We start from the raw sequence: 20,749 nt of genomic DNA on the forward strand, positions 1-20,749 counted from the left end.
ATCCCTGAAATCTATTCCTCACCTCCACTGTATATTCATCAGGGATATGATTTAGGTCATACCTGAACGGTTCAGTGGTTTTCCCGACGTTCTTCAATTTAAGCCGAAATTTTGCAAGAAGCAGCTCATGATCTGAGCCACAGTCAGCTCCAGGTCTTGTTTTGACTGACTGTATGGAGCTTCTCCATCTTTGGCTGCAAAGGACATAATCAATCTGATTTCGATATTGACCATCTGGTGACGTCCATGTGTAGAGTCGCTTCTTGTGCTGTTGGAAAAGAGTGTTTGCTATGATCAGCATGTTCTCTTGGCAAAACTCTATTAGCTTTTGTCCTGCTTCATTTGGTACACCAAGGCCATGCCTGCCTGTTATCCCGGTGATTTCTTGACTTCCTACTTTAGCATTCCAATCCCCTATGATGAAGAGGACATCTTTTTTGGGTGTTAGTTCTAGAAGGTGTTGTAGGTCTTCATAGAACCGATCAACCTCAGCTTCTTCGGCCTCAGTGGTTGGGGCATAGACTTGAATTACTGTGATGTTGAATGGTTTGCCTTGGATTCGTACTGAGATCATTCTATCATTTTTGAGATTGTACCCCAGTACTGCTTTTCCCACCCTTTTGTTGACTATGAGTGCTACTCCATTTCTTCTAAGGGATTCTTGCCCACAATAGTAGATATGATGGTCACCTGAATTAAATTCGCCCATGCCTGTCCATTTGAGTTCGCTGATTCCCAAGATGTCAATGTTCAATCTTGCCAACTCATGTTTGACCACCTCCAGCTTACCTTGATTCATTGATCTGACATTCCAGGTTCCTAAACAATATTGTTCTTTACAGCATCGGATTTTCTTTTCACCGCCAGACACATCCACAGCTGAGTGTCCTTTCGGGTTTGGCCCAGCCGCTTCACTCTTTCTGGCGCTACTTGGAAATTCCCTCTGCTCTTCCCCAGTAGTATATTGGACACCTTCCGACCTGAGGGGCTCATCTTCTGGCGTCTTATCTTTTAGCCTTGTGATACATTCCATGGGGTTTTCTTGGCAAGAATACTGGAGTGGGTTGCCATTTCCTTCTCCAGTGGACCACATTTTGTCAGAACTCTCTGCCATGACCTGTCCGTCTTGGGTGGCCCTGCACGGCATAGCTTATGGCTTCACTGAGTTACGCAAGCCCCTTCGCCACAACAAGGCAGTGATCCATGAAGGGGCTGCACATCTTCCCCTCACCCTTTTTGTGTGTGTATTATAGCTAGTGAGACAACTCAGTGTAAATCAGCCAGTATTAGGAGCTGCCTATCTGACAAATGAGAATTTCAGGAACACTATGGTTATGTGATACATACTCATACGGTACTAGCCCCAGGTGCTACCAGTCATGCTCTGGGAATGATATTCCCTATTTTATATTTTTGCAGTGCACTCCTAGGCGTAATTGCTCAGAAAAAAGTTTAGTTCAATAGGACTTTCAAGTAGGTGTGCTTAGGATTGCAGTAATATCAGATATGTAGCTACCAAGGTTGAGAGGCGTTTTGTATAAAATTATAAAGAGGGAAGTGGTGGCTAATAATTCTTCCCATGAGGTTATGGAGGCATGTAAAGAATTATGAATTGAGGGCAAAGTTGATAACTGTTCCTATTTCCTTGTTCTTTATAGCAAAGTTTGCATTTCTCTGTAAATGGGCATTTGTCGCAAGCGATTAGTTCTAGATGAAACAACCTAGTTAGACGTTTTAAAACTTTCTGACTGATTTCTAGAAATGTATTAATAACAGAGAAGTTTTAAGAAAATGCTGGAGTTTATTATAACATAGAATGCTGTTTACTTAAGCATGGAGCATTTGCATGTTTAAACATTTCACAGTCATGCGGTGATGTTCTGCTTCTTTATATAACTGTATGATTTGATATTCAAATAGAAAAGTAAGCATGTTTTCTCTGAGATATTTGTTATGTGTTTGTTTATTTTAGCTCACCCCGTTCCTAGGGCCCAGGATGCAAAAAAACACACACAATGATATCTTAATCAGGCAAAAATACCCTGGTATGTGTGGAGAGGATGGATTGCTTTGGTTGTGTTTTGCTGATACCTGTTTTCATGCACGTATGAATGTATGTATGCATTTGGGTATTTAAATATCTATCCTGCTTTTCAGACAAATACTGTCTCCCAAAGCAGCTTGCCTCGGTAAAAAATGGGAGACAGGCCTCCCTTCGGGTTTGCAAACTAAATGGGCCTGACACATAAGGGAAGGGAAGTCGAGGGAATGTAGAGTTGTCATAGCAAGCATAGTGAAGTGACGAACAAGGGAATTCCAGCCTTTGCAAGTACACTAAGTCAAGTTAAAGATTACTTTGTTTGAAAAAACATGCAGTCGGACCTATTAATGGGAAAACTGGAGATTATGGTGAACTTTAATAATTATCAAGGGATAGAATCCCTGGTAATTTAAAATCCTCTGCAGAAATCTAAGAAGTTCCCTTAGAGTAGTCCATGGTACCATCTGCCAAAATGATAAGTGCCACAGAGAGGAAGGCCAGGATCTCTTCTCGATCATCCCAGAGTACAAGACATGCAATAATGGGCTCAAGTTACAGGAAGCCAGATTCTGGCTGAACATCAGGAAATCTTCCAGACTGTTAGAGCAAAATGACAATGGAACCAATTACCTAGGGAGGTAGTGGGCTCTCCCACGCTGGAGGCCTTCAAGATGAAGCTGGACAGCCATGTGTCATGGATGCTTTGACTTAGATTCCTGTATTGAGCAGGGGGTTGGACTCGATGGTCTTATAGGCCCCTTCCAACCCTACTGTTCTATGATTCTGTGAAATCAAATAGCCACCTGTGTTAAAATATCAGATAACTCTGTGTTTACTCTGCTTCCTGGCCCAGGTAAAGCAAGTAAAATCTGAGGGCACTGGAAAAAGATGAACACGTTTTTCAGGGGGCTGGAGCATAATGAATACGTATAGATTATTAATGACTTGAACATTATTATCAAAATTGATAGAAAGCCCTAAATAAAACTTTAAAAAATCTGGAGACACTAGCTTCATGAGAACTGAATGGTGCTGGAAAATGAGCTCTACAAAAACCACTGATCTTTTGGGGGCCTTTTTTTTTTGGATTCTAGTATAGATACTAGAGTACAAAATACTTTCATCGCTGTCAACTATGAAAAGTGTGTGCATGCATGCATTTATCAGTGTGTTCCCCTTCAAAATGCATGTGATTGTGTAGTAAGTAGCCCTTATTTAAATTCCCTCAATGAAAGTTACACTTTTTGTTTCTGGGTACTTAAAGGAGTGGGTGAGGAGAGGGAGTAAAATGGTAGAAGCAAAGGGAGGTGGGAGAGGGTTTAGAAATGTTAGAAGAGGCTTGTGGCCAAAAAATAGCAACAGTGGTAACTTTTCTTCATTTTGTTGAGTAGAGATAAGTATGAGTAAGTGCTGATGTAGCAGAAACTGTGAGAGGAGCTTGTTGCAGACAGAAGTGGCAACAGAGATTGCATGTGAAGATTTTAGTGTACAGCTCTTAGGATTAGAAGTTCTGGCCACATGTGGCTTGTAGGAGAGGATTGGAGAGCGTGGGAAGAGGACATAAGAGAGATGTGTTTCATGAATTGCTTGATAAGAACCAGGCCTAGGAAAACAAACTGACCCTATACAAAGTTCACTGTAATTAAACCGAATAGCTAGATTTGCTTCCTCCCATGCTAGTTCTGTGTCTGCCAGTCTTCAGCTGCACTGCTTTGCCACGTTGGCCTGTTTTTCACCTGAAAAGGGGGTTCAGTCTTCAGTTATTTTTTCTTTTAACCATCCTGTTTAATAAATTAGAATACCAAGTATTATATGTAATACATACTTATGGCCTTACATTCCATTTTATAGATGAAAGCAGAAATGCTTAAAAGTGTGGAATTATGTTACAAGTTCTTGAGACCCTTATCTTAAAAGGCATTTCAGTGGGGCTGTTCACATGACACCACAGCCCATCGTGAGTTATTTAACCCATGGTGAGGTTCACCGTGAGGCTCACTGTGGCTTATTTAAACCATGGTGAGGCTATGGTGCCTGCAGGGCATGTGCAGGTGCCATTTTGAATATGCAAACCCTGCTTGGGGTTGTTGTGTCATGCAAACCTGGTGAACATGGTCTGTTTAATCATTAAACAACCCTCGCATAACTCACACTTGTCAGGCTTCCATGACACAACCCCGGAGCAGGGGATACATAATCAATTTGGTGCCCATGGGTGCCATGGCTCATCCGAACCCAGTCATTGTAACCTTTCCGTTCTTAGATACATGTTAATCTGTGCCTATCTTGCACTGAAGAACAGACTTCTAGGTTTTTCTGTGGCTAGAGAGTGTCCAAATAGAGATTTCTCAGTAGTTGTTCAGTCGTGTCCGACTCTTTGTGACCCCATGGACCATAGCATGCCAGGCCTTCCTGTCCTGCGCTCTCTCCCGGAGCGTGCTCAAGTTCATATTCATTGCATCCGTGATGCTATCTAGCCATCTCATCCTCTGCCGTCCCCTTCTCCTTTTGCCTTCAGTCTTTCCCAGCATCAGGGTCTTTTCCAGAGAGTTTTCTCTTCGCATTAGGTGGCCAAAATATTTCAGCTTCACCTTCAGTATCTGTCCTTCCAATGAGCAGTCAGGGTTGATTTCCTTTAGGATTGACTGATTTGACCTCCTTGTAGTCCAGGGGACTCGTAAGAGTCTTCTCCAGCACCACAGTTCGAAAGCATCAATTCTTCAGCGCTCAGCCTTCCTTATAGTCCAGCTCTCACAGCCATACATTACTACTGGGAAAACCATAGCTTTGATTAGACGGACCTTTGTTGGCAAGGTGATGTCTCTGCTTCTTACTATGCTGTCTAGGTTGGCCATAGCTTTCCTCCCAAGGAGCAAGCGTCTTTTAATTTCATGGCTACAGTCACCGTCTGCAGTGATCTTGGAGCCCAAGAAAGTAAAATCTGTCACTGCTTCCATTTCTTCCCCTTCTATATGCCAGCAAGTGATGGGGCCAGATGCCATGATCTTCGTTTTTTTAATGTTGAGTTTTAAACCAGCTTTTGCACTCTCCTCTTTCACCCCCAACAAGAGGCTCTTGAGATCCTCTTCGCTTTCTGCCATTAGGGTGGTATCGTCTGCATGTCGGAGGTTGTTGATCATTCTCCTGGCAATCTTAATTCCGACCTGTGATTCATCCACCCTGGCGTTTCTCATGATGTACTCTGCATATAAGTTAAATAAGCAGGGCGACAATATGCAGCCTTGTCATACTCCTTTCCCAATTTTGAACCACTCGGTTGTTCCATGTCCGGTTCTTACTGTTGCTTCTTGACCCTCGTACAGGTTTCTCAGGAGACAGCTAAGGTGGTCTGGTACTCCCATCTCTTTAAGAATTTGCCACAGTTTGTTGTGATCCACACAATCAAAGGCCTTAGCGTAGTCACTGAAGCAGAAATAGACGTTTTTCTGGAATTCTCTTGCTTTCTCCATGATGCAGCGAACGTTGGCGATTTGATCTCTAGTTCCTCTGCCTCTTCAAAATCCAGCTTGTACTTCCGGTAGTTCTCGGTTCGCATACTGCTGAAGCCTAGCTTGTAGGATTTTGAGCATCACCTTGCTGGCATGTGAAATGAGCGCAATTGTGCGGTAGTTTGAACACTCTTTGGCATTGCCCTTCTTTGGAATTGGAATGTAAACTGACCTTTTCCAGTCTTGTGGCATGAAGGCATATCGTACCTTAATAGAATTGAGGCTTGCTTGATCTTCAGTGCAATTATCAATCAATTCATGTATATTCCTTTACTTATAAAATATACAGTTGGAATTACTAAGGAACTTACTGGAATTATCCTTTCCTAACTAAAAACTACTGTTTCAGTAAAGTCATCAGATTATCCTATTTTCCTAACAGTTTTACTTTGAAAATGTTTTTGTTAGCTCCATCTTTGAATACTTGTTTCTTCACAGCCTTTGTGATGGCCCTTACAACCAAGGTAACACATCAAAAAAGTATTTTTGGTTGCATAGAGGGTTAGAGTACTAATGTTACCCCATATGGTAATAGTTTGCCCATGATTCTCCTTTTCAGACCATATCATCATGGAAACTTTGAAAAAATCCTTGGAAATTTTGGTCAGTTGTGTTCAGAATTAGTCAGGGCTAGGAACACTCCTCCTTTATTGTATAATACATTATCAAACATTTTAACAACTCAGTGGAATGAAAATACAGTTGTCTTCCATCATCGTTGTATGATTGCCTAGAGATGACCTACAGAATTGTACATTCACCACACTTCAGCATTGTACATATTTTTTTTATTTATTTATTAAACTTCTTAATTGCCCATCCGGCCACTCTGGGTGATGTCCAATAATACAAACAGTTTAAAAACAACAAAATTACACATTAAAACGTCATTTTCTAAAATTTCCCTAACCCACCCGAAATCCTGCCTGAACAACCAAATTTTCAATGCGTGGCGGAAGCTCATTAAAGAGGGGGCATGGTGGAGTTCCCTAGGGAGGGGCCACCACAGAGAAGCTGGGAGTCTGAAATGACCCCCAGGCTGTGGACCTGGTCTTTCAAGGGTAGCCATGCCCCATTCAACACCAGGTCAGCATCCCCCAACCTCCTCTTGCCTCCCACCAAAAGTACCTCGGTCTTGTCATGGTTCAGCTTATTCCTCCCCATCCAGCCACTCACTGTCTCCAGACATTTGGACAGGGATTCTACGGCGAACCTTGGTGAAGATTTGAACAAGAGGTAGAGTTGAGTGTCATCCACATATTGATGACACCGCACCCCAAACCTCCTGATGATAACCCCCAGCGGCTTCATATATGTAACAGACTCCAGTTTATCATTGCATATGGGAAAATATACAAGAAAAATCTGCAGGCAGCAAGTACCAATGTTATAATTCTTATTTATGTGGGAAAGGCTTGGGAAACAAAAGAAGCAACTTTAGTACCTAATAGCATTAGTCAGTATTTACAGTTTTAATTTACTGTTTTGAAGATATTTTAAAAATGCAGTAGGGTTAGACTAAAAGTTGGTATTTCAAGGAGTTTCATTTGTGAATGGTCACTGCTAAGATTGGACAAACATTGTAGATATGCTACATTATTGTATGGTTGTATTTTTTTCTCTCTTTTCATATAGCTTACTAGGCATCTACAATTTCTGGCTAGCCATTCTGACCAGCCAAAAATTGTAGTCATCAGTCCCCCACCTGTCAAGGCCCTTCCCTGTTGGTGTTTCTTTTAGTCAGCCAAGCCCAGTGGTCTTCCTCTGGCCTGGATTTTCCCAAGGGGAAAGGCTGGCTGGGAGGGGAGCACGTCTCCTGCCTGCCTTTCTTACTACAGAGCAGGAAAGGCCAGTATGTGTATGTGTGCGTAATACAGTTGCAGTTGTATTTCTGAGCATAAAATAAAACAATGTATATTTCTGTTCCAGAAATAGTATGAACTGGTAGTATTATCTGAGGTAGAAAATGTCACCTTTGATAGTATTTTGGTTGAACATTTAGAGGCTTAAAAAACTTGAACACCTGTTTTGTTAAAAAGCAAAATAAAAAACCAAAGGAGACATTTTTGGGAGTGGTGTGTGTATTGTATGTGTGTGAATGAATGGGTGTATCTGTATGAAAGGGGGGGGAGTGAGAGAGAGAGAGAGAGAGAAGCATAGGGTCAAAATCAGAGGTCTGAGGGATGTGAGCAGAGAGGGGAAAGTAGAGGAAGAGCTTCCCACGATAGAAACAGTGAAAGAAGTGGCAAGATAACCAACCAAGGACAGAATCACAGAGACCTAGGGCAAAAAGGAAGACAAACAAGAGACAGTGACCAACAGCAAAAAAAAAAAAAAGAGGACTACTTAGAGATCTTTGGATTCAGTACTGAGGTCATTATCAGTTACTTTGATGAAGGTGGTTTCAGTGGAGTGCTGGGGTAGAAGCCAAATTCGAGAGGGATAAAAGCAGAGTTAGAAGTGAGAAGACAGCATGAGTAAGCAGCACGTTCCAGGAAGTCAGAGACTAAGGGTAGAAGAGAAATTGGATGGGAATTGGGATAGGATTTTTTTTATTTATTTATTTTAGTATTTGGAGAATAGTGGCATATTTGAATGTAGAAGGGAGAGGCTGATAATGTGGTAGAGAGAAGGGATAATGGGAGGTGACATGGCAATGACACATTGGGAGGGGATAGGATTAAGGACTGTGTGGAGGGGTTAGGTGAGGATAGCAAGAGTAGCGGGATGGGCAAAAGAAGAACAGGTTGAGGATGATATTGGAGAAGAGAGAGCAGAAAGAGAGGAAAAGGTAGAGGGGTCAGAGCAGATGGTTTTAAGTTTAGCACCATGTATAATAGTTATGATTAAACCTCCAGTAAAACTGGATCAAATAAAAATACATTCATAAGAAAGAAAGAAAGAAAGAAAGAAAGAAAGAAAGAAAATCACTAGTAGTACTTTTGTTTGACCAGGTAGTGGCAGACAAGAAGGAAGCGAAGATTAATTTCTACTGGATGAAATCAGTCAATTCATTTGTTCCTCTCTAAAGGTATTCAGCTGCACAAAAACATGACCAAACATATTGAATTGAGGGAGTGAGACCACATCCTGAGCGTGAGAGGGGCAAATAATTAACTGAACAATTAACAAGCAAAAAGAGATGATGAGATAAAGAAATCAGATTTGAACAATTAATTGTTTAGCTAAAAGAGCAGAGCAAATGCAATTGAGCATACACTCTTAGGGAAGAACATCAGAATATGCTCAGGACTTTCTAGACGGGTAGCCATGTTTATTTATTCCAGCAAAAATAACGAGACTTTGTGGCACCTTAAAGACAAACAAATATATTATAGCATAATAGTATTCAGCAGCCGAAGTATACAAATGAAGGAGTAAGCTAGTCTTGAGAAGGACAAGGACAACAAGACTAAAAAGATGCATGAGTGAAGGAATCAATTGAATGAGTGCAATATTAAATCCTGAATATCTCACCACGAAAAGATACAGAAAGAACAGGAGATTATAGAGAAGATAATTAAGGAGAAAAAATGTAGTATGAAGAGCATGAAAATTCCTATGGTCAGACAATGTAGAATCAAAAGGAAGAGAAAAAGGAAAGAAGTTGTGTTCAGACAATGGAAAAGGAGAATTTAAAAAACTGAAATAAGAAAACATTATTATCAAATCCAGACCATGACCACAGAGTGAGTAGAAGTCATAGAAAAAGACCAAAAGAATAAAGAAGATGGAGAAAAGATTGGACCATGAGTCACCAGATTGATTGATATGGATATGAAATCACCCAGAATAAGAAGAGGAGAACTCAACAAGAAGGAAAGCCAAAATTCAAAGCCAGATAAGATTAGCCAAGTGACTAGGGAAATTATAAATCATGGTAAGAAGAATATTAGCAGAACAAACCAGATTGATAACCTGAAAGCAAAATAAATGAATGAATGAATGACAATACAGGAAATGAAAAGATAGAAAATAGCAAATGAATGATAGGACAAAATCCCAAATCACTCTGACCCATTAAATGAGATGATTGTGAAAAAGAGAACTGTAGACAAGAGACAGAGGAGTAACAGAATCAGATGGTGAAATCTGAGTCTCAGTTGGAACAAAATGGGAAAAAAACAGAGAATAAGTCATAAAGAACAATCACCTAATTGGCAGCAAAACAACAGTTCAATAGAATGCAAGGAAAGAAAATAGATGAATAGGGACAGAAATAAAAATAGAGAGACCCCAGGACATAGATTCGAAGAAATATCATGGGCTAGTATCAATAAATGAGACTGATTAGTAGCTAGGACAAGTAGGACCAGCCAATAAGTAAAATGACTCAAAGAGACTCAAAGGACTACTGTCCTCCTTTAAAGACAGTAGTCAGCCATAGTCACAAAAGCCACTTACACTGGAAGCAGAACCCAAATGGATACGACTCCAGTTTGACTGTCCCACTAGAGTCTCAGATAACAGTGTGAATGGCAATGGTAAGATTCTTTCTGGCTCATTTGGTTTATTTATTTATTTATTTATTTCATTTCCAACCCCTTGAATTTGGTTACATTCTTTTAGCAGGGTAATTTGTCTCCTCCACAAAAGTAGGACATCTTGCCCTAAGTATGGTTGTAGAAATGATAGGGTTATCACTGAGTTCCAAGTGATGACCTCCATGATTACATTGATTAAGGCTTTGCTTCAGTGAAGAGAAGCTGTACAGGATCTGTATTCATAAATACTTTGGAGTTGGGTGAGCAATGAGGTAGATAGGTTTGTGAATGACCTCAGATTATTTATAATGGTAAAAGCCCAACCACACTTTGAAGAGCTCCAAAAGGATCTCGCCAAGTGGATAAATAGGTAACAGAATGTCAAATGCAGTTCAGTATGATTAATTTTAAAGCGATGCACATTGGAGAAAAATTCATAACTTCACACATACACAAACAGGGTCCGAACTGGTGGTGGTGACTAACCAGGAAGAGATAGTGGGATCATGTTGGATAGCTCAATAAAAGCATCAACTCAGTATGCAGCACCAGTGAAAAAGTAGAATTCCATGCTTGGAGTTATTAAGAAAGGAAATAAAAATAAATCTGCCAGTATTACAGTGCCTTCATATAACTATAACTCTACAGGGGAGCTACATTTGGAATACTGTGTACAGTTCTGTCACCTCATCTTAAGGATACAGTAGAGCTGGAAAAGATGCAGAAAAGGACAACCAAAATGGTCAAGGGGTTGGAACACTTTTCCTACAAGGACAGGCAAAAGCATTTGGGGCTTTTTAGTTAAGAAAAAGATGTCTATGTAGAAATGTGATAGAATCTAATAATGTATGGTGTGGAGATGGAGGAACGCTTTTGTCCCTTACAGTGCTAGATTTTGTGGACCCTGTTGATCAGCAGTTAAGGACAAACAAAAGAAAGTACTTCATGCAACACACAAAGTAATTTATGGAATTCATTATAACAAGATGTGGTCATAGCTATTGGTTTAGATGGCTTTAAAGTGGGATTAGAGAAATTCATGGAAATAGTTATATCAGTGGTTGTTAGCCATTTTAGTTAAATGGAGCCCCCAGGTTTAGAGGCAGTACTTCCAGGGACCAGTTGCTTGGGCCCAAATAACAGTGAGTGACTGTTGCTCTAAGGCCCTGCCTGTAGGCTTGCCCAAAGTATCTGGATGGCCACTTTGGGAAACAGGATACTGTAGTAGAGAAGCCTTTTTCTGCTCTAGCAGGGATTTTGATGGGGTTGGGCAGAGAATCTTATGCTATCTGCATTGATCAGAGGCAGGGGTGGGCAGAAGGTAGATCAAGATCTACTGATAGATCTCTGAGTGATTTGCAGAAGGTTGGCAACAAGGATTCCTATTGTTTAACAATAGGAGCAAAAAACGACACCCCTCACCTCGCCCTCGATTATACTGCTGAAATGAAGAAAGCTTGTGGTAACTGTTGTGGAATGGATTCTTGTGTTGAAGGATTCTGAGGTGTGTTCAGTTCTGGTACTCAAAAACAAATTCCTGTGCTCAGAATTTTTTCATTCTAAGTGAGTCTTGGACTAGATACTAGCTGGTGGACTTGGGTTCTAGTAAAAAAAACACCAAAAAGTAAAGCCTACAAATCTGAAGTCTTGAATTCTGCCCATTCCTGATCTAAGGGAAAACGGACTGAAATCTCTCTCTCTCTCTCTCTCTCTCTCTCTCTCTCTCAGTAACATATGGGAATTTCAGCTGGCAGTGCCCTCCCCTCATTTTAACAGTTTGTGGGTTTCTGGGGATCCCTTCTCCCAGTTAATCAGAGGGTATTTGAAGGATGATGGCACGCTTACAAAAGGAATGGGGCATTGTACACAGCCTACCTTACAAAGTTGGTGTATGTCCTTCTCCACAATGGTATCAATGAGAGGTCCAGGATAATCAACAAGGTTGCACTCCTTCTGTCTCTGTCCTGGCAAATATCGCCCCACAGGGTGCACAAGGCAGGTTCTGTGACAAAACTAGGCCTGAACCCCAAGTGAAATAAATCCAGAATACAGTTTCATCCAAGAGTACTTGGAAGTGTTGGCTGTCAACCATCCACTTGAGCACCTTCCCCAAGAAGGGAATATTCACATCAGCAGATAGTTGTTCTAATCTTCTGGGTCCAACAGAGGTTTATTCCAGAGCGATCATACCACAGCCTCCTTTAAAGCAGCTGGGAGTAGTTAGAGGATAGAAGAAAGGAGATGATGTACAATCGAGTGATAAAGGTAATTGATGTCGTGTTGTAGTCCTTGTTCTGGTAATACCTAGTAAAGGCGCAATAGTAGCTATAAAATGTGGTGTGTGTTTTTACTGTACGGTCATCAGTTTATAGCTAATAGCAGCAAAAGGTAAATCTCATTTCCCAAGTTATAAGGTATATCAGTACCTTATAACTTATAAATGCCCCCTCTTTAATGAGCTTCCGTCGTGCATTAAAAACGTGGTTGTTCAGGCAGGCATTTGGGGTGGGTTAGGGTATTTAAAAAAAAAAAATTATGGTAAAATTTTATTGTTTTAAATTGTTTTATGGTGGGTTGTACATCGCCCAGAGTGGCTGGGTGACCAGTCAGATGGGCGATTAATAAATTTAATAAATAAATAAATAAATATCAGTGTTGGAAATATTTTGTTGTGCTGTTAAAAATTAGGGTTGGGGCAAATGTTTGAAGCAAAGGTGCTTGACTGTGCACCCCTGCTCTTATTAAAGGAAGCAGAATTGAGATACCACAAGCAGACTGTCCCTGCTTTAGCTCTGCTCACACACCCCACTGCCTGCTACACCATCCCTGTGCTCCAAGAAGCAAAGACCCAAACTTGGGGGCCAGAGATGGAGAAGCAGATGGAAGGCTGTTTGTAAAATGAAGAGGCTGGCAGTGAAGTAATAATGGCATTGTCTTTTTCTGTTGGAGATCATTGGGATTGTATTTACCCTATCTTGGCCTGCAAGATAATGTTTTTCCCTGGAGGATGGGAATAGGATAATAGAAAATGAAGGCAATTTGGCCCTTTAAGCATTATTTTGAATGCTCAAAAATCCCACAAGGGCTTTTGAGTATTTGAATGGAATAGTCAAAGGGCCTGATTCCTTTTTAGGGCGAGCACAAGGCTGCTTGTCAATCTTTATTGAAAATATTGTTCAGTAATCTGAGTGAGGCCGATTGTAACGTGCATGGGCTCTTAAGATCTCATGCTTTGTTTATAAGCTGTGAATGATATATTGTATTCCTGAAGTTCTGATTATTGATACCATCACCATATCCCCAATATTCCTACTCCCACCCGCAAAATAGAAAAGATAGTCTTACAGCTTTCATATGGACTTTACTGATACGGGCTGAAAAATAAATTGTGCTCTCAATGTGCTACTTATTTGACAGTGTGTAAGTGTGCTGTAGCACACATGCATTTGAAACTTAAGAGTCGGATACGACTTAACGACTGAACAACAAGTCTGTTTAACCCAGGTGTTTCTGAAATCTGATAGAATCCGATTGTATATGCGAGCCTCCATCACCAATCATCTAACAGAAAGATAAATAGGCAGGAATTGTCTGCTTTAGCATGGGGAGTCACAGTAAGCTCCTGTAGAAGAAACCATGTTTCTACAAGGACTATTTTTTAGGGACATGAAAATGTATGGTTATTTAGGCTAGGCTGAACTTATTCTTTGCACTGTGTGCATTAACATTTGGGGACGATGGATCAAAATAGAATCCAGACTTTGGAGGATTTACTATGACTAGAATTGATTTTTTAATCAGTAGCTCAGCTAGATTCTCATTTCTCTGTTTTACTTCTCAGTATCCCATTTAAGAATTTATTGTAAAAAAAAAATCATCAGGAGTTGGCACAGCCCATAGAATTCAGCTCTCTTCCCTCCTCCCTCCCCCTTCTGCCTTTACTTCTGCAGCATTTGTACTTCAACTGCTTCCTGGTCTCACAGAAAGAGGCAGTGCTGAGTTAGAAAGACAAAAATAGACCTTTACAGAGAAATATAGGGATTGTAAGTGTGTGTGCGCCTCTCTGTGTGTGTGCGTGTTTGTGTGTGTGTGCGTGCGTGCGTGTGCGTGGTGGTGAGAGGAAGGCAGCATTAGGCTGATTTCCAGGAGGAGCCCTTCTCTCTTTTCACTGTGTGTTAGGCATTTTGTACAGATTTTTGTTCTGTTTAAAAACACTTACCTCTTCCGGAAGCTGTTTGCATCTCTTTGGGGGAGGAAAAAGAAACCAACTGTGATCAGAAAACGACCAGAAACCATTTTATTTGAACAACTGGTGGGGAAGAAAGAGGAGAGATACCATCACAGGGATATAAATATCATCCGTTAAAATTATTTATTTGAATAGAATTATACATAAATAGTGCAATCTGACATCCACCCTAAGGGACAGCAATGGGGTGTTTGGGCAACAGCAAAACGGAGGATCAACGTATTGATGAGAAAGCACAGCGAGAAGCCAACAAAAAAATAGAGAAGCAGTTGCAGAAAGAGCGACTGGCATATAAAGCCACACACCGTTTGCTTCTGCTGGGTAAGGAAGAATGGCTTTTTGGTGGGGGAGGGAGATGAGGGTGCAGTGGTGCAGTTCAGTTTCCCATGGCAGGCAGATAATAGACATACTATGCTATTTATGTGCAAGAGAATATGAGATGAAAAGAATGCAAACCCATTTTATTAAACCGTATCTGTAAAATGCACAGATTGACCTAAGTATGTGTACGAATGTTTTGAGAAGAGAGATGCTTTCAACCTGTCTTCCCCATTTTCCCCTCTCCCAAATGTATACATCACGCATTTTTCTTTTTTTCTCTTTCAGGGGCTGGTGAGTCAGGAAAAAGCACTATTGTCAAGCAAATGAGGATCTTGCATGTAAATGGATTTAATTCAGAGTAAGAATTATTGTTACTTGGGGGTGAATGTGCAAAATAAAAACCCCAAACAACATACATTTAAGAACACATTAACTCAAATTGGAGAATTGATCTTTCTCACCCTTTGTATGTAGTTTACCTGTGATTTACCTTCACCACCCCACCCCACCACAAAGCATGGAAATTACTGCTGATGTATATTAAGAGAAACATGAATTCGTATTTTCCCCCCTCCTGGTCTGGTCCTTCTACTGTATTTTACATTGTTGCTACTGCAGTGCTTAATAGGCCCTTGTGTAGCAACAACATGGCGACTACTTCTTACAACAGTAAATACTAAATATTGTCTATGTATGTACAAGATGTATATCATGAACATATTTGAAATATATATCATGCACATATTTGAAATGCTCCTCTTTTTCAAGCCGATAAAAAAGAAACCAATTGAACAGGAACTGTAATGTATTACAAGGTGTTTTAGGTTATATTATACATCTCAGAAATCTTTTTTTAGAATTTAATATAAGCAGTGTAATAACAACTGTTTATGATTAGATTAATTAGAACATCTGGAATTAAAGTCAACTTGCAGTATAAGTGAGCAGATGACTTGTAGTCCCACCCCTCAAAACCCTTTATACATAGTCATTTGACATGTGTCATGTGACAGTAATATAAATAGTTTATTTTAATTAAACTCATGCTAAATTTTCCATCATGAACTGAGTTGTGAATATTAGGTATAAAATAGCTTTTTAAATTTGAGTTTCGAGGTCTCAACAGCAGGTGAATATTCACTGAACACTTTTTAATGTTGATTTGTGACTTTTGTCTGATACAGAGAAAAGAAGCAGAAAATTTTGGATATTCGGAAAAATGTGAAAGATGCAATTGTGGTAAGAATACATTTTATTATTCTTAAATTGTATATATTTAGCTATTGGATTGGATTGTGCATGCAGAGAAAATCCTATTTTTCAGATGAGGCCAAATCATCTAGCAATCCTGTGTTTGTGATTTATCCACATTAATATGTCCTATTCTTGTGTTTTTCTTATTCTAGACTATAGTTTCAGCAATGAGCACTTTAATACCTCCAGTTCCATTGGCCAACCAAGAAAACCAATTCCGAGCGGACTACATCAAAAGTATAGCCCCACTTTCTGACTTTGACTACACCCAGGTAAGATTTAAAAGTCCTCTTTCACCTTTCTTTGTCCTTACATTTTCAGAATGTATGGAACAACTTGTTTACCATTTGAAGTCTTAAGTTTTGTGATAAATTTATTATCATTGACTTTATCATTGACATTGGAATTGTATAGATTATAGTGCTGCATTTTCTGTTCTTGAAAATCTTTAAAGGAGCATTATAAAAGCAGTCAAGAGCTATGTATAATTTCAGTTTTGTGGATTAACAAATTTTCTGGCAGCTTTCTGGCAGCATTAGTTGGTACAGGATATTGGTGAAAAACGATACGAATAAATAGTGCAATATGTACAGTTTTGAGATGACTTATCTATTTTGCTGGTGATGGTTTGTTCATTGTGGCAAGGTTAGGTGACGGTCAAGTAAGGTACTTTTGGACAATTATCCTTTTATATTTAAAATACTTCGACTGCAGACCTATACCATGTACCTAAGCCCATTGAACTCAATGGGGCTTATTTCTGAGTAGACATGCATAGGATTGTATTGATAGACTTGGATCCTAAGGTATATTAATTGTTAACATTTATATACCACCTTATTTGCTAAAAAGCCATCAAGGTGGTACACAACAATTTAAAACAATAAAACTTTAAAACAATAAGAAACAAGAACATTAAAAACAGTAAAACATTAAAGCAACTACATAATTTAAAAGGTTAAAATAAAAAGTTAACTTAAGGATGTTTCAAGAAGGAAAGTTACCCATCCCCTTCTCCCCTTTCAGTTATCTGCATCCCCTGAAAAGCCTTTCCAAAGCATCAGGGAGGAGCTACTGAATAATTGGGGATAGGACATGGGTGGCTGCTTGGTGATTGAGGGTATGGGAAACTTTTTGTCCATGAACCTCCTTAAGTTAACACATTAGGATCCAAGCTTTAATGGTCATGGCTTGTGAACAACAGCAAAATGCTCATTTCTTGTTTGTGTGTAATGGTATGTTCTTCTGGGACTGGTTCAAAGAGGAAATAGTGAATTTTAAAATAAATTATGAGGTTACATTTCTAATAATGGAGATTTTCATTGGATTGTTTTGAAATTATGTTAAATCATTTGCTTACAGAAAAGTAAACTGAATATATAGTGTTTCTTCATATATGTAAATAACTGTTCCTCTGCTTTTATTGTGAGGTCTGAATGTTTTTTGTTTACCTTTTTTGTTACTAGTATGAAGTGAGCCCCCTCCCTCTTACAATGGAGCATCTTCTTACTTCTGGCAGATAGGGGTTGGACAGAGAACTATTCCTTTAGTTCATGTTTCTAATACTCTGGACTGGTGCATTCCCCATTTGGAGTTTCACTATATTTTTAAAAAAGAAATATGGCTTTGTTGTAGTTATAAATATGCATCAAATGCAGTTATTCAGAATGCTTCTCACATACCACCTGACTGCTCTCTCGATTGATAGAAATTATTAAAAATGATGAACATCTACAAATGGGATCTGATATTCAATTGTATGGCTTTTAAGGTTTCAATCCTATACCAACCTACCTGGGAGTAAGTCCCACTGAACTCAGTGGGACATACTTTTGAGTCAAGATATATAGGGTTGCACTGCTTATTATGTTAAACTTTATTTTGCAAACGTAAATGTTAGTTGCTACTACTTCCTTAACCTTTAGTTGCATCCCCTTGGAACTCAGGCCTAAGAGGCCTCTTCACTTTTTTAATGTGGTAAAATTATACAGGCACTTTGCATTCTTACATATAGAGGCATTTCCATACATAGAAAACTCAATGTTACTGTATCAGAAAATGAAAATTTTGAGTTAGGCCCAAAGGGCCAGATATTATTCCATGTGAAGCTATTGTTTGTTTGTTTGCTTGTTTGATTTATTAGCCGCCCATCTGGCTGGCTACCCAGCCACTCCAGGCGGCGTACAATACTAATAACAAATTTACATAATCAACTGAACAATAATAACAAAAACATAACAAAACAACACTGCTCTAAAAATCCTAACCCACCCCAAATGCCCACCTGAACAGCCTGGTTTTTAAAGCCTGGCGGAAGCTCATCAAAGAGGGGGCATGGTGGAGGTCACTAGGGAGGGAATTCCACAGAGCGGGGGCCACCACAGAAAAGGCCCTCTCCCTAGTCCTCACCAGCCTAGCTGTCCTGGCTGATGGGACAGACAGAAGGCCTACTGAGGCCGATCTTGTTTAGCAGCATCCCTGGTGTTGTTGGAGGCACTCCTTAAGATAGACTCGGCCGGAACCATATAGGGTTTTAAAGGTCAATGCCAACACCTTGAATTGGGCCCGAAAAACAACTGGTAACCAGTGCAACTTCATCATTGGAGTGATGTGGCCTTGCCGACAGCTGCCTTTAATCAGGCGGGCCACTGCATTCTGCACCAGCTGCAACTTCCAAAACATCTTCAAGGGTAACCCCACATAGAGCGCATTGCAGTAGTCTAGGCGAGAGGAGACCAGGGCATTAACTACTGATGGGAGCAGATGTTTAGGGAGATAGGGGTGCAGCCGCCGTATCAGATGGAGTTGGTACAGCGCTGCCTGGCTCATGGCTGACACCTGAGCCTCCATGGACAACTTGGAGTCTAAAATGACCCTCAGATTGCGGGCCTGGTCCTTCAGGGGTAGCCACACCCCATTAAACACCGGGTCAACATCACCCAACCTCCCTTTGTCTCCCACAAAAAGTACTTCGGTTTTGTCGGGGTTCAGTTTCAGCTTAGTCCTTTCCATCCACCCACTCACCGACTCCAGACACTTGGACGGGGTTTCTAAAATGTAAATGAGAGGTAGAGTTGCGTGTCATCCGGATTTTCGTGACACTGCACCCCAAACCTCCTGATGATAGCCCCAGTGGCTTCATATAGATGTTAAATGTTGTATGAGTTTATGAAGCACAGTACGCAAATGCAGCCTTCTTCTATATCGATAATGTACAAAGGTCATTCTTTCCCCCACATTATGTTTGTGTGTGTGTGTGTGTGTGTGTGTGTGTGAATATATGATTTATTTTTTAATCAAGGTGGGCATTAGGTCTTTTCTGGAAGCATGTGAAGCTAGGAGATCAAGGTTGATCTTGGAGTTTCATATTTTGAGCTGGCCTCCCTTTGACAAGAGCAAGGGCACAGAATATGTCATATTCCTGTAAATAAAATGATTTATGGTAGACTTACTTGGATTTATTTATGTGAAATAAATTTGTAAAACATTGTTTTACAGATGAAACTATGCTTATTTTAGGCAAAAGCAAGTCAGTGTTTTGGCTGCAGTTCTGTTGAGTCATGCATGTCTAAGTCTCATTGGAGTGAGCTCTTAGTTGTGATTCTGCACACCATTGCAGCATTTGTTTTCCTATGTGAGATAGTGATTTTTCTTTCACTGTTCTGCTGTTTTTAGTTACTGATTAAAAGGTCTGTCTTGAGAACTAGGTCTGTCTTCGGACCCCAGGCTGCAAGCATACAATTCTTGCAACTAGTTCCATGAGCCAAAGAGGCTTGCAAATGCTTCCTCAAACTGCTGTCCCCTATGCCACATGGCAAGGCATTCTGCAAATGATGTAAGTTTCAAATCCGTTTGGAATAATGGTATGGCGCTCTGATGTTCAAAGAAAAAAAAAAGACAGAATCCTACTGTGCCCTTGCAAGCCCTTTGGCTCACCTAAAGTAGCTCTTGGGATCCTAGCCAATAAATATTTGATACGAACATGATACTGGTCTTTGGAGGAGGAGCTCCAAAATGCCTTAACTTGGATGAAAATGGTGCTTTCTTGTGACACACAGAAATAAAGACAAATACTCAAATATATTATAATATGTAATGTGAAATGTATATAATGAGAAATGTACATAATGTGAAAAGTTACACCATTTCCTCCTATTGCATAATTGTGCTGTCTGTTGGGGGTGGAGGTGGGAGGAAATCCAAGCTCTGAATCTATCAGAAGCTTTTTTACATGTGGGTGAATTGTGCCCACACTGACTAAGAGTGTAATCCTAGGCATGTTTACTCCCAGGTAAGTGTAAATAAAATGTAAATCAGCCTTACTTGGAAATATATCCCATTGAAATCAGTGGGATTTACCTATGAGTAAATACGCTAAAGATTGTGCTACAGGGATCATCATTTAATGTAAAGCTCCTACTAAACTAATGTTAAAATTCATTGAATGTAGAGTCAAATACATTTTATTTACAGGTTACTATGAAAACATTCATATTGTATCTTAGAGATTTTCTGTTTTAATCTTAACAGATTTCAATGTAGTAGTTTTGGCATCTGTAATAGTTATGTCTATTTTGTTTGTATCTTTTTTTTAATGTATGGCTAACAGTTTATCAAATGTATGTAGTTCTGTATGCTGTGCTTAGTCTTGTGAGACGTGTTTTTAGATGAGTGTTTCCTATTTTCAAGTTTTACTAATTTTTATAAAGTTTTATAAAAGTATTGGAAGAATTTTCTTATGTTTACTAACTATATTTTTTAAAATACTGTGCTTTGTACCACAGCTGTAGTATTGTGTTTCTTTGCTGTATGCTTTGCGGATCCATTTTGCATAATGTTGTGTTGTATTGTATTATACTGTTGACAAGTTAGAAAAGAAAATGGCATCGAT

The 20,749-nt window shown here is 39.8% G+C and overlaps 1 protein-coding gene across 2 annotated transcripts in view; it reads left to right on the plus strand.

The window, feature by feature from the left end:
• GNAL (G protein subunit alpha L) overlaps nt 1-20,749 on the plus strand; it is a 199,635-nt gene that overhangs the window by 59,897 nt on the left and 118,989 nt on the right. The window contains exons 1-4 of one of the 2 annotated variants that reach the window (XM_084849863.1): nt 14,110-14,604; nt 14,890-14,962; nt 15,789-15,843; nt 16,011-16,130. In XM_084849863.1, coding sequence (XP_084705989.1) covers nt 14,466-14,604; nt 14,890-14,962; nt 15,789-15,843; nt 16,011-16,130 — 387 coding nt within the window. In that variant the 5' untranslated portion in view covers nt 14,110-14,465. Of the gene's footprint in view, nt 1-14,109; nt 14,605-14,889; nt 14,963-15,788; nt 15,844-16,010; nt 16,131-20,749 lie in introns of those variants that run through there. The other variant, XM_084849862.1, reaches the window with a different exon arrangement.

Source organism: Heloderma suspectum, chromosome 4 (assembly GCF_057233095.1).
Source record: "Heloderma suspectum isolate Gila_16-S chromosome 4, 16-S_ref, whole genome shotgun sequence".
Taxonomy (NCBI): Eukaryota; Metazoa; Chordata; class Lepidosauria; order Squamata; family Helodermatidae; genus Heloderma; species Heloderma suspectum.